The following is a 19635-nucleotide window of genomic DNA, read 5'->3' as shown; positions in this document are numbered from 1 at the left end:
TTTACATTAAAAATTAATCTAAAAATCTGGTACATCTTCCTTGTTATCCTGGCATCCTGTTGTATTAAGCTGCGATCACTTCATTTGTACCACACTGTAAGATTTCACATCTCTTTGAAGAAGCACTGCAGCACCAATTTTAAAATATCCAATTAAAAAAAATGTCAACCATGCTTTCCACGATTTCTACAGTCTTGTTTTTGTTTTATTCCATCAGGATAATTAATACATCAATAAACTATATCTATGATACTTTCATTACGCCACAATTTGGAATAAAACAATTAAAAACATGTAAAATAGTGTGACCACATACACCAAGTCGGGCTGCACGGTGGTGTAGTGGGTAGCACTCTCGCCTCACAGTGAGAGGGTCCTGGGTTCGATTCCCGGATCGGTCCGGGTTCCTTCTGTGTGGAGTTTGCATGTTCTCCCCGTGTAAGCGTGGGTTCTCTCCGGGTTCTCCGGCTTCCTCCCACAGTCCAAAGACATGCAGGATGGGGATAGGCTGATTGATGACTCTAAATTGCCCGTAGGTGTGAATGTGAGTGTGAATGGTTGTCTGTCTCTACATGTCGGCGGCCCTGTGATAGACTGGTTACCTGTCTGTCTCTACATGTTGGCCCTGTGATAGACTGGTTACCTGTCTGTCTCTACATGTTGGCCCTGTGATAGACTGGTTACCTGTCTGTCTCTACATGTTGGCCCTGTGATAGACTGGTTACCTGTCTGTCTCTACATGTTGGCCCTGTGATAGACTGGTTACCTGTCTGTCTCTACATGTTGGCCCTGTGATAGACTGGTTACCTGTCTGTCTCTACATGTCAGCCCTGTGATGGACTGGCTTCCTGTCCAGGGTGTACTTCGGCCAATGACAGCTGGGATCCCGCGTCCCTGAATACACGATAAGCGGTAGACAATGGATGGATGGACAAACACCAAGTCTGACTATTTGCTGAAGTCCAACACATCTTTTAGTCCGTAAAATACAACAATGTAAAAACAGATAAATGTTGTAAACTTCAGCGTAAAGGTAAATTAGCTGTCATGAGTGCCCACATCAGATGAAAGGATCCGTGTTGCCACCTACTGCTGAAAATAGAGAAGAGTGTATCTTCTAATATACTTTAATACCAGAACTTGTATCCTTACAATGACATTTCCCAGTTCAGAATTTAACAAACCTGTGCAGTTGATAATACATTAGTGGTGATGTCAAATAAACCAAGCAAACCAAACAATTCTGTGTTGTAATGTATTTATTTCTTTTCAAATGGTACAATTATTTTAATAAAAAGAAAAATCCTGTACTAAGGCAAGTCATACATAGTAGAATTGTCATATATACTTTATATTCTTTGAGAACTACAACATATAAATTAACTTTCACTTTCAGTGAAAAAGAGGGGGGAATAATATCTGCTAAATCCACTAGGGGGCGGCAAAGCAGCTTTCCTGAGAATACAATCTTCATAGTTTAAGTGGGATTCCCCCCCACTGTCTAAATAAATATTAAATAAGTTAAATATTTAGAAGCTATCTTTTCAGCGTAGTGTCTTCTGTACATTCAATCGTTGGTCACATGAAGATCATCACCTCTTCTCAGGCCTGCATGTTCAGTCTGGTTATGCCCTAAAGACAGAAACAAGTACATTCACATCAGTCATTGTTTCATATATTCACATCTTTACAGCGTTGATGAAATGTAGTGCTACAAATTTCCGGACACATTTTCCGTAAAAACAAACGCTCTAGTATTTCACATATATTTTTGTGAAACATGGCTAACATTTTTCTTTAAAAAGCCATTACCTTTTGAATAAGGGAATTCAGTCTGTTGAAAAATGCTATGGCATTTGTCTTCGGATGTGAGGCGCATTCTTGGCAGGTGGACTAAAGAGAAACACAAGAGAAATTAATTTATTAATGATTGAATAATATATAACAAAGATCAGTAACCAGTTAAAGGGTAAATAAAAGAAAATATTGACAAAATGTCATACCTGGACATTTTCTGAATTAGAAGAACTGCAAAGAGCTCTCTCCTGAAATGGACAAAAGAAATGTTTGATTTAAAAAAAAAACAACTTAATATTGATGCTTTGAGATACACCGTTTATTAAACGTGTCCCACTCCCACCCATTTACTCACAGTGATGTTGCTCGTGAGGCTCATGTAAAGTTTGCGCTGTCTTGCATTCATAACGTTGAATTGCACATTCATGTTAGCCCGGAAACACTGCAAGTATGAGAGACAGCAGCTGTCCTGTTTAAACAATGGAGAAAAAGAAAACCGTGTTTGTTAATAAAACGTCTGTACAGTTGTCTCATTAAGAAGTGATTTGATCTTGGGGGTTATCCACACTAAAAATGACAGTTTGTTCAATATGGAACATAACATTCTCGAGTGTTACTTTGATATAAATCAATAACAATAAAAAAAGGCATAGACGTGACAGATTAACCATAAAGAAATGGAGTATTTTGTTAAGCATAGCTCAAGTTCACCAACATTTAAATACAATTGTACAGGTGTTGATTTGAGGGAAAAATGTCATCAAAAGATTTCCAAGAAAGCTGTTGTCTCTGGTTTCATGTCATGACTTCATCATTCAGTTGACTTTCCAATCAGCTTTCACACATAGCACTTTTACTTCAACTGAAACTTAACTCTTCTTCACTAAAAGTTTCCACGATTTTAAAGATTAGTTTCTGTTCCTGAAGGATGCTTTTTGTTTTTGTCTGAATTTCCCTCATGAGATTTTATTGAAAGTGTACAATATGACACATTTCTTCCCAAGCCCTTCTGCTTTGATCCTCTGCTGCTACATGTGACACTCATGAACCCAGCTAGCTTGGGTCAAATCAGCGTTTTAGATTATTAGTGCATTTCTTCTGGACGTTAACTGAATGAGTGAAAGGATAAGAGCGGCTGACTAATACTTTTCTTTTTACAAACCCTCTGTGCATTTCATAGTCACAAATCTGGACGCCATCTTTGCTCTGTTGAGAGTTTTATTCTGAGTAGTTAGTCTTGTTGTGCTCTAAGGGATCCTTATCATTTTAGTTTAAGATGAGCCATCATTATCAGCTCTTATTTATACAATGGATTGAGTCAGGTGTTTTCTAGCACGCCCGAGAACGCTTTGAGTCGGTGAGGAAGTGTCTGCTTGATTACTCATCACATTTCACTTGCGAGTGCAACGGAAGCTGTGAGAAAATCCACTGAGCCACGTCTCGATTTGACTCACTCAAGAGCCTGACAAGAAAGAGGACTGATCTGAATTTACAAGTAATGCTGTCGATCTTAATGCTCATTTATTTGAAGTCAAGTACACCAAATCAGATTATGTGGGATTGTTTCGGAAAGTTGCAAGTTGTGGGGTTTGCTTTCTATAAATTGCTACAAATATGTATTAAAAATGCATGTCCTGTAAGGCACTTGTGTCATTGTTGTAATAATTTTTTTTTATTATTCTTTAATTAATAATTAATTAATTAATAATAATTCTTAAATTTAAGTGAATCTGATGGAATGTCTTTTTTTCTCCCCTAGTACCACTAAGTCATTCACAAAAAGAAGTTAGTTTGTGCAAAGTTTTGAGGATTGTTTTCTATAACACTGTTAAAACTAAATATTTTAACCATGAAACTTATTGTTAATAATTCCCCATGATGATGGCAGTTATTTTTAGGTTTTGAACTTTCTTATGTCTTCATTTTCTGAAACTATATAACCTTAGAATAGTCTGGAATTTATTTAATTGTAAATAAAAAAAATAGAGATTAACTATCAGAAGATGTGAAATAATAAACAGAAAACAAATCTAAATAGATTTTGTTTCACAGCTACATATGCTCATCACTTGATGTACTCCTACAGTAGCCGGCACATGACAATTAGCAACTACAGTAAGAGGGAGAACAACAACAATGAGTAAGCGACCACAAATATTAAGTGTGGTTATTATTTTCAACACAAGTTATTTTGCCTTACCTCATTATCCACTGGTGGAGTATTCAGCATCGTGTCACTCTGCTGTGAAACACAAACCAAGAAGATTGCACTTAGTAAAGAGAACTGCGACCACAGACGGGCAAAGTTGTCAAAAAGTGAGTTGGATGAACTTACCTGCAGGGTTGAGTTCACCCTCTTCAACTCTTTCTGGACTTCTAGTAGTTTTCTCTTTTGCATATTGTTTTTCTGATTCGGCGATGCGCTGGCCAAATAAATGCACCAGGCTGCAAAAAGGCAAAAAACAACCAACTTCATATTCTCAGTGCGTGTGAGGCAGCAGATCACCAAAAGAGGCTTTTCAAAAGATTTACTGGAAATGCAGACAGTTGTGTCGCTTACCTTTTTATACGTATCCCTGAGGACACAGGAAAACCACTTGGTGAGAGTTGGAAAGCTGCAGAAACTGGCGTGTGTGAGTAATGAAATTTTCTTTTCCACTGGCAGTCACCACTACGTGATTCGAGAGTGGCGTCAGGACGCGCGCCTGCGTGGGGCCTACAGATACGAGTGTGTGAACGATACGTTGTTTGAGTGCAACCGAACAGGAAACTACAGGAAGACGGCACTTCCCATTTTCATTTTGAATCAGTGGAGCCGCAGCCGCACCGTGTCATAGGTAGCTTTCGTAGGTGTGGTATTGACAACCTGAGCATATTCACTGCATCATGGCCACCTACACAAACGCACAGAGCATGTTACAACAACAGGAAATCCTTTGTAGGTATTAACGTTTGAACCAAAAGGAGAAGCGAGGGGGATCATGTGGTTTCTCAGCGGAGGAGGAAGTCCACTGCTCCACGACCGCGGAGAGAAACTTCACAAATATTTAGGAATATGACCTAATTCTCACTGTTGCTCAAGAAGACGTCTTTCTTTGTGTCGACATGTCCCGTGTGTGTCTGTTTGGGAGACACTCTGGACGGTATGGACAGTGCTGTCCTCACTTTGTAAACACATTTCACAATAAAAGTTGAATTGTTTGTGAAGGATTATTTAAGAATGTATCGGTAATAGTGTGGAGGGTGATTCATTCTTCAAGTTAGTAAACAGGTGTTTGATAAATATGTTAATCTCAGAGATTTACTTTAATATTCTGCGTTCATGTAAAAGAACATGCAGCATCTATGAATGAGATTCCAGCATACAAAATAAATGCATCTTTTAGAGTCGCAGTAAATTGCAAATTAAGAGTCTTTACAGTGAGGGATTGACTCTAAATAAATCCACTATAATCAAGAAATGATACAGGCATTGTATAGATGTTAGGTTATGAATGCCATGTTTAAAAATTATTTGCACAAAGGCTAAATTCACACTACCGGAGCAGTCATGGTCAGTGAAATAATTTATCTCCAGAGTTTTGGTGCTCTCGTTGCTGCAAATCATAATGTCACTGTGCTTCATTACATGGCGATTTGCGATATGATGCTGGCAACCCACAGATACCACTGTTTTTGTATGTAATCTCACTCTGGCGGGCGTCCGGCGTGAAATGTCACGACGTGACCGGTCCACCACAGTGAGGGAAAAACGGTCAAAAGTTGAATTCATATCTTCTAACCCATGTATGATTTGATCTGAGTTTGTTTGTAGGCTTTTCTTATCCCCAACTTAATTGCAAATGTGCCAACAATCATTCTCTCCCATTTAGAAGAAATGATGCACACAGCTTTGCCTCTAAAGCCCTGCAAGCATTTGTTTTTAAATACAGTAATAGTTGAACAGCTGGCAGTGCATTCCAGCTGCAGATGTGCACATACTGTACCGCAATGTGAACAGCTACTCCAAACCTGGTAGAAAAATAAATAAAATCAGCATGTGGTTACATACATAAGTAGAGTATAAAGTCTATGTTCATAGACTATTTTCATGCACACACACACTTTTCATGCATGTGCCCCATGGTTTTCAGTCCTTCCTGTGTTTTCAGGTCACAGAAATGATATGGAAATGTCACAGAATATTTCTTCAGCGACTTCAGTCATCTCGACCGATGGGCATTACTATTACACATCTGGGAAACTCGTAGAGGCATCACATGTTAGTGTGTTACAGAAGTAGCTCACACAGTCAGTGTTCGTGCACACACAATCTTTACATCGGCCTTGAGGAAGGGGAGGAGTTGAGAGTGAGACTGAAAGAGAAAACCCCTCTAGTCTGTTCTCTCTCTTTGTCAGCGTAAGGGAAAAAGTGGGTGGGGGCTTCGACTGGTCTGAGAGGTGCATCACCCTCAGAATCCCGTCTCATCAGGAGTCCCTTCTGTGATGCACATACAGGAGGAAAAATGTCTCCTCGCGTAGACACTTCAAAATTCAGAAGAATTTTCCTCCTGGCTTCCATCAAGGAACCCTGGTGTGTGTGTGTGTGTGTGTGTGTGTGTGTGTGTGTGTGTGTGTGTGTGTGTGTGTGTGTGTGTGTGTGTGTGTGTGTGTGTGTGTGTGTGTGTGTGTGTGTGTGTGTGTGTGTGTGTGTGTGTGTGTGTGTGTGTGGCCTTTAGAAGAGTGAATTTAAATACATATCTTTATTAATGGTTAAATTATTATTTCTGAGTCTGGACCAAAAACAACTTAATAACATTTATAACTTGGAGGATCTCTCTGATGAGAGAAAAAAGAAGCGAAATAGGTTTTTCACATACCAAACCAATAGAGCTACTAGTTTTTCTTTTTCTTCTTTTCTCGGTGGATAAATCATCTCATGACGTATCATCTGCATTCGAGAGCTCAAACTTTTTCCAAGTCATGTGGTGAAACGTTGCTTTTCTGAGGCATGTTTTTGGTGCCGACTAAAGCTCTCGGTCAGGCGTGAAGACGTGTCACACAGTGAGAGTTGCTCTTTGTGGTCAGCCAGAGTGTTAAACGCAGTGCAAAAAGTGTGAATTGATGTGAAGCTGCAGATGGGAGATTGCTGACAGATGGAGGTCAGCCGTGGAGGAGTAAAAAAAACGTTTTTTTCCTTCGGAAGTTGCAACACAGTGAACGGGCTTACTTAAGAAATCTCACACTAATCTTTAAAAAATCTATTTTATCAGTTTTTTTTAATTAGACTTTCCACCTAAAGAACTTAGCATATGATATTATTTTTTAATCTGCACAAATAAACTACTTAAAGATGGGTTTGTAGAGTCTGTATTTTGAATATAGCCTAAATCATCATCACGTTTTCCTGTGTGTGTGTGTTTGTTTGTTTGTTTTCCCCTTCACATGCCTATGGGCTGCACATCTCCTTTGTTAAATAATAAAGGAAAACATAGTTGTATTTGTCATATTTGTATTTATATAAAATGGTGTTTGGACTGTGGCTGAAATAATTAAGTTTTGTGTTTGACTAAGAGAGATAAAAGCTTGATTTGACTAAAAATAGCATTTAATTAAATGAAATACAGACATCTTGTGCGGTGGAGGGAAGTGGGGTAACGTTTCCATAAAGAATAAAGGAAACATGTAGTAATGATTCGGAACAGATCTCCATCATACCAATGATAAAATTACTTGCTATTATAATATTATAATATTGTTGTGAGTTATGTATTATTTTCTGTAATGTTTATCATTTATACACCTGGACGGGGCCAGACTGATTAATTTTATGTAATTCTCTACTGTATTTCACTGTATTTCCGCTGCCATCAGCACAGATTGTTTGTTTTGTTCTGACTCAAGTTGTCGCTTGGTCATATTGTGATGTGTACTGTGATGATGTGTTTTGTTCTGTTATTTCATGGTGTGTTTACCGTGCCGTTGCAGCATCTCGAGGTATAATATGTAGTCACTTTGTTGTTGTTGCTGTTTGTAAACACAACGGGGGAGTATAAATGATTCATGGCGGTTAAGTTCTAAAGCACAAATAAAAACATCCCCACCTCCTACAAAGCTGGGGGAAGGTGTCAGACTTGGAATGGTCCCATCCTTGTGTGGCCTGTCTGCTCTCTGTCTGTGTGTGTTAGGCCTGTGAGGTCTAAGAGCGCCGGTACGCCGAGCGACAAAGCGCTGGTGTTTGACCTGGTAATGAGAACGGACTGAAGACCCTGCTTCCTGGCCAGGGTTCACACCCCTCGTGGGTCCAAATGGTCTTCGCTGACCCCAAAGAAAAGTAACAAGAAAAGAGAAAATACAGGCAGACGCCAGGGTCTTTGTAGATACGGGCACCACCACATACGTGATGATTTAGAGGGACTATTTTTGTCACACAGTGTTTCAGTCTATACTTTTGTTTTTAGGAAATTACTGTATATTATACCTTTCAGCCAAATAACGTGAAATTAAAAAAATATGCAATGTTACGTAATTTGCCCAACTGTGTGTGTGTGTGTGAGAGAGACGGAGAGAGAGAGAGAGAGAGAGTGTGTGTGTGTGCGTGTGTGTGTGTGTGAGAGACGGAGACAGAGAGAGTGTGTGTGCGTGTGTGTGTGAGAGACGGAGAGAGAGAGAGAGTGTGTGTGTGTGTGTGAGAGACGGAGAGAGTGTGTGTGTGAGAGAGAGTGTGTGTGTGGGGACGGGTGACTTAAAAGAAATATTAGTCACCTTCCTTGTCTTTTTGTTACAGTTGAGATGCCAGTGAAGTAGTTTGGCTTTTGTATCTCAAAGTCTTAAACTAGTGTATCAGTGTTTTCTTTAACCCCTGTCTTAATTACGTCGTTCACATCCTATTCCGACCCAGTAGTATGATTTCCTACCCTGCGGTCTCCCCTTCGTGAACGGTTTGCATTTCCAGGGCGAGTGGGTGCGAGGTTACAATGCAACTTGCACACACATTGGCTTATTTCAGAATATTGTTGATTTGTTTGGAAAACTCATCTCGGTTGACTTAAATGTATACTTTATTGAACGAGCATTTACAGAGCTGGAACAAGGAACAAGTGAAGGTGATTTAGACGAGCGAGTCGGCTTGATATTACCGTAAGTGTACAGGAAGAGCACAGAGAGGGCGTGGGTGGGGGATCGCCTCTTTGGTCCTCTCCACCGGCACCGCAGCAGGGATGATGCAGCTTCTTCATAATGATCGTTTAATATTTCACAGTCATCATGACTGAATTCAAAGATCGTACTAGTTAACAGACAAATGATATCATCTGCTTGGCATTGTAATTATGTGAATTAGTTGAATTAGACAATCCAGTGCATATTCATTACATAGAATAACAATGGGGACAGCTGGAAGACACCTTGCAGGAAGGATATTTGCTTTGTCACTAGGAGCAAGTCACGACAAAGTTCAATGTACTGTGATATCGGCCGACTGTTGCTTTGAGTTTATTTGGTAACGAGCTCTACCAACTGTTAATAGGCACCTTCCCCCCTGCCGTATCTATGACCACATTATAGGTTGACCTAATGAATTGTCACCTGAACACACACACACACCTGCTGAATTTGTGGTTGTTATTTTTCAGCGACTTATCAAAGTTATGTGGTGAACGCACTCAGAAAAAACAATGCCAATGATTAATTTCTCATCTGAAAGTGCGATCACTCCCACGGTTTCTTTATCCAAACGAGATTGTACAGATTAATTTCGCTGCGCCGGGCCATTCGGTCTGATTACATGGTTAAAGAAAGTCCCTTGAACTCACGTTCAGCTGTTGTTGTTTTGTCAACCTGACCTAACCTTGTTTCTCCATTTGTAAAGAGAAATCACCTGAAATGTGATTCCAGTCCCTTTGGATTTCATCTCTTAATCTTCCACTGCGACCAGTGAAGCACACACAGGATCAGATATAACAACAGCCACGAGCGTTTGATTTATATTTATATAATATCACATTAACGAGGTTGTTAATCAGACGGTAAGAAATCTTACAATAAATCTTGTTGATTGTCATAAACATCTGTCATTTTATTGATCAAATGATTTAATCCAAAAATATCCAATAAAATGGAATCATGTACAGTGAAAAGAGCTGCAGCCGTGGTGACAAACTGTTGTAACATATAAACGACTAGGAAGAAGACAGCCATTTATTGTCTCGTGTGTGCAATTGAAGTGACTTAAGTGCAAAAAGATGGCTAATCATGATCGATCTCATTACAGTGGAACTAGAAAACTGAGACAGAAAACACAGAGCTGCTCGACTTCAAATGCAGATTATTGGAGACTTTAAAAAAAACAGCTATCATATCCCGTCTTTAACCTACAACATTAGAAATAACTGGACAGTAGTCCTGCTGAGCTCTGAGTGGCGCATTCCTCCTTTAGACACTACGCAATGTAAGACTATAAAATGATTAAAAAAATCATTTTATAGTCATTTTTCTCATATCGGGTGCCGTTTTTCTGCTTTCCTTAGATGGTAACATCTAATTTGGCTTGTAGTACCAAAACCTGACAAGTGCTCTTTAAAATTCTCAACCGCTTTGTAGCTTTTTTTTTTTTTTTTCCAGTGATGCACACCTGATCTACTCAGATATGTGAGGGAGATTGGTTAAGAGGGTGGAAACAGAGCTCCCCAACAGGTAGAGCATTAAAATGTGAGAAACACAAATGAGTCAGCTGTGCAACAAAGCCTCATGAAGAGGAGGACAAGGATGAGAAAAGCAGCTTTGCATTTTTAAAGTCATTGTGACTTTTAGCTCTTAACAATGTTCCCTCAACATCGCCGTCAGACAGAGCAATAAAAATGAGATGCAGACAAACACAGACTTCCTCAGCATACTGTAAAAGATTAAAAGACGTTGACATTCAAACATCTGCTGATGTGTGATAATCCAGAATGTATAACAGGAATGCACAAATAGGAGGTAAAAAGCAAACGTACCACTGATGCAGTCGCCCTTTGCTTCTTCTTGGCACAATGACGGTTATTAGTTTGTCTTCAGCTTGCCTTAGTCAAAAGGGTTTGTGAAAATAGGGTGACTACATAATGGTGACACACTATTGACCTTTAAGAATTAATAATAAAATCATTGTTTTACCAGCAGCGACCAGACGTGTGGCGCTTTGTTGTTTTGGAAATTGATCATTTTATGGGAAAAGAAAAGCACAGCGGCGGAGCAGTGGGAGTATTGAACAGACGGTGTGATGAGAATGCTGTTTAACCACAACAGTAGGGGAATAACACTCCGCTGAGGGGCCGTGAACATAATAAAGGCCACGGAACTGCCAATGTACAAAAACATCAAGCTCTAATAGGAAAGTTTAGTTCTAAAATCAAACATTGCCCGTTAGAATAACACCCACTCTTGCATAATGACAGCTCAAGCACCCTCTCTTTTTTTAACGTTGGAGGGACGAGACTTTTGAACTATTAGCAGCGTCTCGTCCAACCTAGAATTAGTCATTATTTTTTAATGAAGGCTCTCAGCTATGTTGTTTTTTGTGCTGCACGGCCGTTGAAATCCATGACAACGATTTGAAAACTGGATGGAAGGCAGTTACCTGACACTTATTCACAGTGTCTTTCTGCGATGAGCTTTAAAAGGATCGTCTTCCATAATATGAGTTAGTTAATTCGAAGCGTTGTTTTGTGGAAAATAGTTTTTGGTTTCACCCCAATCAACGTGAATTAAAAATAAAACAGGAGTAAGAAACGGTAAAGACATAAGAAAGCTTGGAGTTCAATCAAATTCAGTTCAATAGACCTATTACAAAAAATAGGCATTTTCCACAAAACACAAGACAAATGTACAAATGAATTGAGAGGATGGTCCTGTTTGATTGACTGTGGAACTTATCAATTTACTGCACTTGAAATGTTTTGAAATGATGACCCTCTTGGTGGCTCGTGGCAGCCTAAAGGACGGGTGACTTCTTATTTCAAGAGCGTCCTGTTTGCTCTCCATCACATGCCTTGAGTCCCTGCACTCTGGACAGTTTCCCTTATTATTAAACATGCAAGTGACCTTGTTTAAAGACAAAATGCTTCCACCAGATTCTTGTTCCCCCTTTCAAGAATATTCTGGCTCACCCTAACCTCATTTAAGGGGCTACATGTGAAAAAGAGAGCATTGTTATAGCAGCAAACCACAATTTGCTATGTAAAGCTATGAAGTGTGTAGAGCTTGCCGTGCATTTTAGTGCATGTGAGTCTATGTGACTAGCTAATGGCTGCCGCACTGCACTCATGCAGGCATCGTCATGGAAACATAGCCGCCATCCTCCCTGGTTGACTGACACTAGTCCTGGATGGATATTACATGATTTAAATAAATAATAATAATAAAGTTTCACCTGCAATGTCCCCTTCACATAGCAGTCTGACAGGAATCATATCATCAGTGTATTTAAATAAGCTAAATCTTGGATGCCGACTTCGGTGTCAGTCGGTGAACGGTCAGACAGAACATCTCCACTCAGATGGAGTTTCGGCGGTGCTTTTCAGCTCACCTCTGGTGTGTCGTGTACTTTGATCTCGGAGATGGATTTGAGTCACAAGGGCTAACATAAAATGAACCTTTAAAATACTGGCCTTTTGATTTGGCTCATCTATATCAATTCCAAGTTTCAGCTCGCCAGATGAGCAAAGTCAAAGGAATCCATCATGAATTCTATATTCTGGGACTTTTAATTTGGTAAAAAAAAAAAAGTGAACATACTTGTCTGAAATTCAACAGAATTGTCTTAGGTTTAAGAAAATTACTCGTACATGTTCAAAAGAAAAGAAAAAAAGTACCATTAGTACTCAGAGGATCTGTCTGCGACAGTTGGCATTTGGGAAATTTCTCATATAAAAATTGATGTCTCAGGGACAAAACTTTTCATATTTTCCGCTCGATGTTCCTCCGCCGTCTAGAACAGGTTATCAGAACTTTCACAATCAGTGGCAAGCATCCTCAAAATAATAAACAGCCGTCTGACGGCCTCGGAAAAACACGTCACTACAATATCCTGTTTATTTTGACAAGGTATGCTGCTTTGGCCAAAACCAGTCTTCCGCTGTAAAGTACAATTAATCAGTGGGAGCAACTTTCTTATAACGATATCAGAACATGTAGGTACGAGACATTTGTACTGTATCTTCTACAGACGATGAACCATGAAGTGAGAGTGGCTTCGACTGAGTTACTCATCTCCTGTTCACGCTTTTCATTTCTTTCTACAGTAACATAATTCTGGTTAGTCAACATCGACTTAGTCATATGACTTTCAGTGTCTGCTCCGCGACATCTGACCATTATTGGCATGCATTGCTGTGCAGAACGTTCTGCAGCGTACACAGTGAAAGAGACATGGCAACATATTGTGAATCAAAGGCGAGCGTTTCTCAAATGCACAAGGAAACTACGGTACTGTGAAAAAGTAACAGACAGATGTGAGGAAATATATTTATTTGTCTTGCATTGTAGAAAAATCTGTGCAAAAATATGGCGTTAAAACATTTATTCACAAACTAATACAAATCGGTCCTCAAAGGGGCCCAACATAAGCCACTAAATTAACTGTTGTGATAAAAGCAAAGATGAATCTTAAAAAAGATCGCAGATGAAGACTGCGATGCACAAAAAAGTTCAGTAAAGATTGGTCTTCTTCATTATCCTTAAGAACTCCTTCTCGTCGATCTCACCATCTCCATCTTGGTCTGCCTCGTCGATCATTTCCTAAAAGGATCAGAAACAAAGATTGAAACAATGATTTGATTTAAAGCTATAACTGTACTGAAAGCTATCTATATCACACGTGATAAACAGACGACATGTCACACAGGGCTGCTCAGTGCCCAAAATCCCCCAAAATAACCAACCTAATGTAACAATTGCTATTTTAATAGCACATGTAGGAGGAACAGAACAAAGGGAACTAGGAGATGACAATAACCTATTATAACCTATTCATCTTCATCTCTCAATATTGTTAGTCAAATTATTTATGACCAAGACATCTTACGAATTAATTATTTTAAGGCATCCTGCTACAGGTCAAACGGTTTCTAAATGTGTAGTTTCAGGGTGGCACTCTGTCACAAGTCACATTAAGGTAGCATTTAAGTGGCTTGTTAATGTGTCTGCAGTAACTACTTCTCTTTCTTCTCTCTGACCTAAACAATCCAAATGTGAGCCCCTAAACATATTGCACCATATTTATGGTTCAGTTTTTAAGTTTTTTTTTTTTTCACTTGCCCAGTCAGGGAAGCTGGTCAGTAATCTATTTGACCGATGTCAATTTTTGCAAATTGTATAATTGGGAGATGGGAAAGCGAGATGGCTCACTCCTCACCTACTTCCATCATCACGTCTGGGGAAAAAAAACAGTCTGGCAATAGAGATGCTAGATTTACTAGCCAGTCTTGGTGTTGTACTTGCCTCGGGCAGTTATGGTTGAGCCCTGCTATTCCACAAAAATAGTACTTTTAATATATGCAGTACCCAATACCTGAAAGTTGTTTTCCAGTGTGTTTTTCAAAACAAAACAGGTAAGAATGTATTTGTGGTATTCAACCTTAAGTTATTTGATAATACAATACCTGTAATTCATCATCTGTGAGGTTTTCACCCAGCTCCTTGGCAACTCTCTTGAGATTTTTGAATGAGATTTTTCCAGTGCCGTCATCGTCAAACAGCCGAAAAGCCTTCATTATTTCTTCTTTGTAGTCTTTTTCACTCTATTAACAGCAAAGATGTGAGAAATATAATGACGATATATACATTAGAGCCTCAATTTACACATTTTCAATGTCCATTTTGCAACAAATCCAATGCATTTCTGTGACTTCAAAAATAAAAGTGTGCTTTGCATGAGTGGTGTTTCGGTCAGACACATTGGATTTCACTTAAAATTAATTAGATGGCTTTTGTTTGTGGAATACTGTTGTGGCTAAAAGTGCTGAGATGAAGACATGTGACTTAATGAATTGTGACAAAGGTCTTTCCAAGACTAGCAATAACACATTTAAATTTCTAAGAAGTTTCCAGGTTTTGTCTCACAGGTTTATTACACTCACCATTTTCAGTGTCAGCATACTGAGAAAGTCTTTGAAGTCAATTGTTCCAGAGCCTTCTCTATCAATGTCTGCAATCATCTTCTTGATCTCTTCTTTCTTTGGTTCAAACCCAAGCGCCCTCATGGCAACCTGTGGCACAGATGCACGAGAAACCCGAGGCTGCTGTAGTACTGTTATCAGGGGATTTTTTCATCACAGCACACATATCCAAGGAATACTGAACCAGGAACTAACCTTTAGCTCCTTCACATCTATTGTTCCTGTGCCATCTGTGTCAAAGAGATCAAAAGCCTCCTTAATTTCTTGCTTTTGCTCCTCAGTCAGATCGATTTTGGGACCTGGCTTTTTTCTTTGGCTAGCCGAAGAAGCTGGTTTACGGTAACCCGAAGCCTGAATATGCAATATACAAAAGGAAAAAAACATTAACCTGTGTTTGCTACTTCACAGAAGGTAGCTTACTCGGTTAGGAAGTGCAGTCAAAGACCCGGGTGGTGTTTGTGCGTTTTAGTAAACTGTTACTATCATGCTAGCAAACTTTAGCTTCCATGCTGCTCCACGAGACCAAACATAGCCCGTTTTAAGCAGCTTTATCTCACTGGGTCAGCTTTTCACGACACATACAGAAACGTTCTCAAAACTAAATACAGCGTAAGTTTCATACTACACGTTTATATCGAAGCATACCATTTTAACGAATGATTCAGTCGGGAAAGCTTCAATTGTGCGTTTGATAGTCGGATGTCAACAAAACAGAGCAACGGCTGTATTTCGTCTGTTGAGGAACATGGGGGCTAGCCTATAGAAACCATAAACACCTTGTGACGTTGACATGTTAGCCAATTGCAAAAGAAGTGATGGGCGGGTTGTAACAGTAACCGCCAATGGTTGGGATCTTCTTGTCGCTCAGCAACCACGAAACAAAGCGCATGCGCAGTGGTTAGTTGTGCGATCCGGAGCAGCTGGGCATTAGGGACAGAAACAACTATTATACATTATTAATGTAAGGTAACATTATACACTTTGTGGATAAATAAAGGTTTTATTGTTTTTACAGACGTATATTTGTAGGCTCCTTGTTTTAAGTTAACGTTTGTCCCGGTTGGGACAGGCTGAATTCAGAAGTAAAGTATTTTTCTCCTTAAGACATTAGCTTGTTAGCTTAGCTTCCACGCTGCTGCTTGTCTGGTAGCTATTTATCTGCTAATTGCTTTATATCTATGGTTGCAGGTCTGTCCGTCAATCAGCTGTCTCTCGTCACTTGCTCCTTTAACGTTAGGTTTTATATGTTGTATTGTAAATGCTCATTTAATTACTGTTGTAGCTGCAGTTGCATCTTGGTTGCTGACTAAACGTGTTAACTTACCAGTGGTGGAGTAAGTAGTCACATTGAAGCAGGCTTCCACATGTACGTAAATGAGTGATTTAGTCCTGCATTCAGATTTTTACGATTTTAAAGTAAAGTACATCAAGTGTTACTAGCTAAGTGTACGTACCAAAAGTAATTCAGAATATATTGTTTTATACATGTATGTACTATGCATGCCTTAATGTGTGAGCAGCCTTAACATGTTGCATCCGGTTGGGTGGGCTGCCTAACTTGAATTACTGCTGTATTATTTAATACATAAATATGCACCATCTTTTTTTCAACTGATCACATCTTGTATTTATCAATAAAGTTAACTTCTTACTATAGAATAGATGCCACATGTAGTTAGGGAAAGCCTTTCCCTCTGAAATGTAATGATGTAAAAATATAAAGTAATTGAATGAAATGTACTTAGTTACTGTGGAATCATTACTGATGTGACGATTTAACATAAACCATGTTAATTTAGCAGTTTTACTACCTAACACAGTTTTGGCAACAGGTTAACACATATTTCTTGTCTTTTACTATCCAGGCACCTCAAGTAATGCTGGGCAGTACGATTATCAACCATCAACACCATGTTGGACTGCAGAAGCTCTCAGCGCTGGCAGGAATCACACATTCCTGTTTGGGCCCCAACAAAAATTACAAGTTTATCCAAGATGACACGACTGGGGAGTCAGCTCTTGTGTGCTCGTGTTTTCGCATCCTTGAGAACCTGGAGCTGACCTGCGGGGTGGGTCAGCTGGTTTACGAGACTATCCAAGCCCACCAGAAGGTCTATCATACGGGGTCGGGATGCCTGCTTTTTCTCGCAGGAGCATGGAGCCGTGCTGCGTTGGAATGCCTTCAGAGAGGAATTTCAGTAGCACACATCATCACGGCTATGTCTGAAGGAATGGATGCATGCTTGGATGTTTGCAGGAAATACAACTTCTCAACTGAGGGTCTTGGTGTGGAGCGGTCAGAGAGCTGCACTGTGGAGGCTTCACAAACAAAGTGCCACCTACAAGGCACAACAGCTGGTCAACATGGCAGTGGACAAAGGAAATTAAAGCTCAGCAGACATTTCTATGAAGCCAAATCTGAAAATGTCTACACAGTACCACAACCTCATCAGCCTAAGCTTCCTGACATTGCACACATCGCTGAGGGATTGAGTCACGGTTGTGTCGATGCAATGAATTTAGTGGTTGAAGCCAGACGAATACAGTCAAAAAATAATCAGCAATATATCACGTTTGATGTAACTAAAGTGGTGACTTGTGTGCTACCTGGTTTACCAGAGGAGCATGCGTGCGTCTTACCAGGCTGCATTGTTCTTGTATCTGATGAACAGGCTTCAGTTGCACATCATTTAAAAGAACGGCACTTGAAGGTTGCTCTGATTAATGGAGATTTGTCAGATACCTATCGCCATCTTGGCTTTAAAAGGCCAACAGGTGTGCAGTGTGTGTGTGACCAATCAGATCTTTTAAGTTCAAGCAAAGAAGAAGAGTGGACTGAAACGACTGTGACAATTCTTTTGAACCTGGAAGTGAACGTGATACTAGTCACCGGGCTCGTCAGTGAGAAAGTGATTCAGCGCTGTTGTAGACATCATATACTCGTGGTGGAAAAAGTGACGGCTTCTATTTTGAAGTCATTCGCTAACGCAACGGGAGCTGTTCCAGTGACGTACGCCACACAGTTGAGCAAGCGCTGTGTTGGCACCGGGGTGAAGGTTGAGATATGGAGGGACCTCAGCAGCCGTGAGATGAAGCCATCGATAACCGTCAATATTTCCACTAGTGAGAACAGCGAATTGGTCACAGCGGTCATCACAAGCTGTGTGCATGGCAAGCTGCAGGCCCTGGAGGACCAGTTTTGGGCATGTGCTTATCGTTTACACCACATGCTAAAAGACCAAGTCCTCCTGCCAGGGGCTGGAGTGACAGAAATGCTTTGTATTCATCACCTTGAAAAGCAAGCAGAGCACCAAGGCAAATACCACAGAGAGAGGAATGTGGACACTGTGCAACAGACCAAAGCAGGAACAGCAGCGAACCCTTACAGGGGCGAAGTGTTGCACCTCATGGCAGATGGTTTCATAGATTACATATCCACTTTAATGGTTAACACTGGAAGGTTTTCAAAAGTAAGAGCCAGGACTGCAGTGAGCCAGCAATTGCAGGACTATAACAGAAGTCAAAATGTTACTGTGAAATTCTCACAGTTTTTCCTGGAAGGTGAACAAGTGGATAGTGGAGTTTCCTCAGCCATGACATCCAGCAAAGCACCAGCAGTACAGATCTATGATAATCTCAGTGTGAAGCAGGAAGCGTGGAGGAAAGCCTTAGACCTGGTTCTCCTGGTTTTACAGACTGATGCAGAGGTCATCACAGGTCTTGAACAAAAAAGTGATGCGACACAGGAAAATCTGATGCTGTTATGATCTTCAGGCATTATCGTGGGAGTTGAATTTACCGTTAACGACATTCGGATGTTTTTCTTCTGTTTAAAATGTGTTTTTGGTACAAAGTGGAAAATTAAGTTTTTGTATTCTTTCCTTTCTTGTCATCAATAAATTGTTAAAGGTCAACGTTTCATAAAAGATTCAGTAAAGCAATGCTACCTGCTACCACTTGGGGGAGACACATGATTATGACACTTGTGTATCTGGCTTTCTCGTCCTTGCCGATGCAGGTAAATCAGCAACTCCATGGGATGTTTACACTTGTTTAAAGAAACTGAGGTAATTGTGGACTATAGCAAAGTGAGTAATGGGACATTGTAGTTCTTTGTGTTAATGAAATGGTTTTCTTGTTCAATTTGAACCAACTAAAGTGTTTATGGGTCTGGTTTCAAGGTGGAAGCAATTGTGTGTGTGATTTCTTTTTTCCAGAAATTTAGTTTTAAAAGTATTTCAATAGATAATTATATTTGCTAAATACTATGATTAGAATGTAAAGATAAATCTAAGGGAAAAAATGGAAAAGAGAATAAGAAACCAATCATAGTATATTTGCTAAATACTATGATTGGTTTCTTATTCTCTTTTCCATTTTTTCCCTTAGATTTATCTTTACATTCTAAATTATGTTGTGTGTGATCTTTGTAACACACGCAACATAATTTAGAATGTAAATTATGTTGCGTGTGATCTTTGTAACACACGCAACATAATTTACATTCTAAATTATGTTGCGTGTGTTACAAATATCTCAAGGGTGTGATCTTTGTAACACACGCAACATAATTTACATTCTAAATTATGTTGCGTGTGTTACAAAGATCACACCCTTGAGATATTAATGACAGATTTTGTTGTTTGACTGAAGTGATTAGTGTCAACAATAGTAACCTTAAAACCAGGCCTTAAATCACACTATA

General features: G+C 39.7%; 3 protein-coding genes across 7 annotated transcripts in view; 1 reads left to right on the top strand and 2 right to left on the bottom strand.

Annotated features, from left to right (window-relative positions):
* The window catches only part of bbs12 (Bardet-Biedl syndrome 12), a 43576-nt gene extending 24430 nt beyond the window's left edge, over window positions 1-19146 (top strand). The window contains exons 1-2 of one of the 4 annotated variants that reach the window (XM_084009825.1): window positions 15852-15891; window positions 16796-19146. In XM_084009825.1, coding sequence (XP_083865951.1) covers window positions 16808-18697 — 1890 coding nt within the window. In that variant the 5' untranslated portion in view covers window positions 15852-15891; window positions 16796-16807 and the 3' untranslated portion in view covers window positions 18698-19146. Of the gene's footprint in view, window positions 1-15851; window positions 15897-15988; window positions 16013-16795 lie in introns of those variants that run through there. The other 3 variants (XM_084009826.1, XM_084009827.1, XM_084009824.1) reach the window with 3 other exon arrangements.
* Window positions 895-4507, bottom strand: LOC311013400 (uncharacterized protein). 2 transcript variants are annotated; one of them, XM_084009436.1, is made up of 7 exons: window positions 4358-4507; window positions 4133-4242; window positions 3998-4039; window positions 2153-2266; window positions 2004-2045; window positions 1813-1893; window positions 895-1632 (listed from the first exon to the last, which is right to left on the bottom strand). In XM_084009436.1, exons 2-7 carry the CDS (start codon window positions 4193-4195, stop codon window positions 1603-1605), a joined length of 372 nt encoding a protein of 123 aa, XP_083865562.1. In that variant the 5' UTR covers window positions 4196-4242; window positions 4358-4507; the 3' UTR covers window positions 895-1602. The 2 variants fall into 2 exon arrangements, with proteins under 2 accessions (XP_083865562.1, XP_083865561.1); XM_084009435.1 differs by lacking the exon at window positions 4358-4507 and having other exon boundaries at window positions 4133-4317.
* On the bottom strand, window positions 13265-15680 carry cetn4 (centrin 4). Its single transcript, XM_084009117.1, has 5 exons — window positions 15576-15680; window positions 15126-15281; window positions 14892-15020; window positions 14415-14552; window positions 13265-13551 (listed from the first exon to the last, which is right to left on the bottom strand). Exons 1-5 carry the CDS (start codon window positions 15576-15578, stop codon window positions 13462-13464), a joined length of 516 nt encoding a protein of 171 aa, XP_083865243.1. The 5' UTR covers window positions 15579-15680; the 3' UTR covers window positions 13265-13461.
* Window positions 19147-19635: the final 489 nt, after the last annotated feature.

The sequence above is a fragment of the Eutrigla gurnardus genome (assembly GCF_963514095.1).
Source record: "Eutrigla gurnardus genome assembly, chromosome: 5".
NCBI lineage: Eukaryota > Metazoa > Chordata > Actinopteri > Perciformes > Triglidae > Eutrigla > Eutrigla gurnardus.
The sequence above is the reverse complement of the archived record's forward strand: the minus strand, read 5'-3'. Positions and strand labels throughout refer to the sequence as shown.

Bases quoted from the DNA above. Each gene is read 5' to 3' on its own strand.
- cetn4 (XM_084009117.1), bottom strand. The intron at 15,021-15,125 runs GTTAGTTCCTGG...TCTGTGCCACAG, and splicing joins TAGATGTGAAGGAGCTAAAG to GTTGCCATGAGGGCGCTTGG. The intron at 14,553-14,891 runs GTGAGTGTAATA...TGCTGTTAATAG, and splicing joins GTATGCTGACACTGAAAATG to AGTGAAAAAGACTACAAAGA.
- LOC311013400 (XM_084009435.1), bottom strand. From the start codon at position 4,273: ATGAAGTTGGTTGTTTTTTGCCTTTTTGCAGCCTGGTGCATTTATTTG. The intron at 2,046-2,152 runs GTGAGTAAATGG...TGTCCATTTCAG, and splicing joins GCCTCACGAGCAACATCACT to GAGAGAGCTCTTTGCAGTTC. The intron at 1,633-1,812 runs GTAATGGCTTTT...TTCTGTCTTTAG, and splicing joins TGAATTCCCTTATTCAAAAG to GGCATAACCAGACTGAACAT.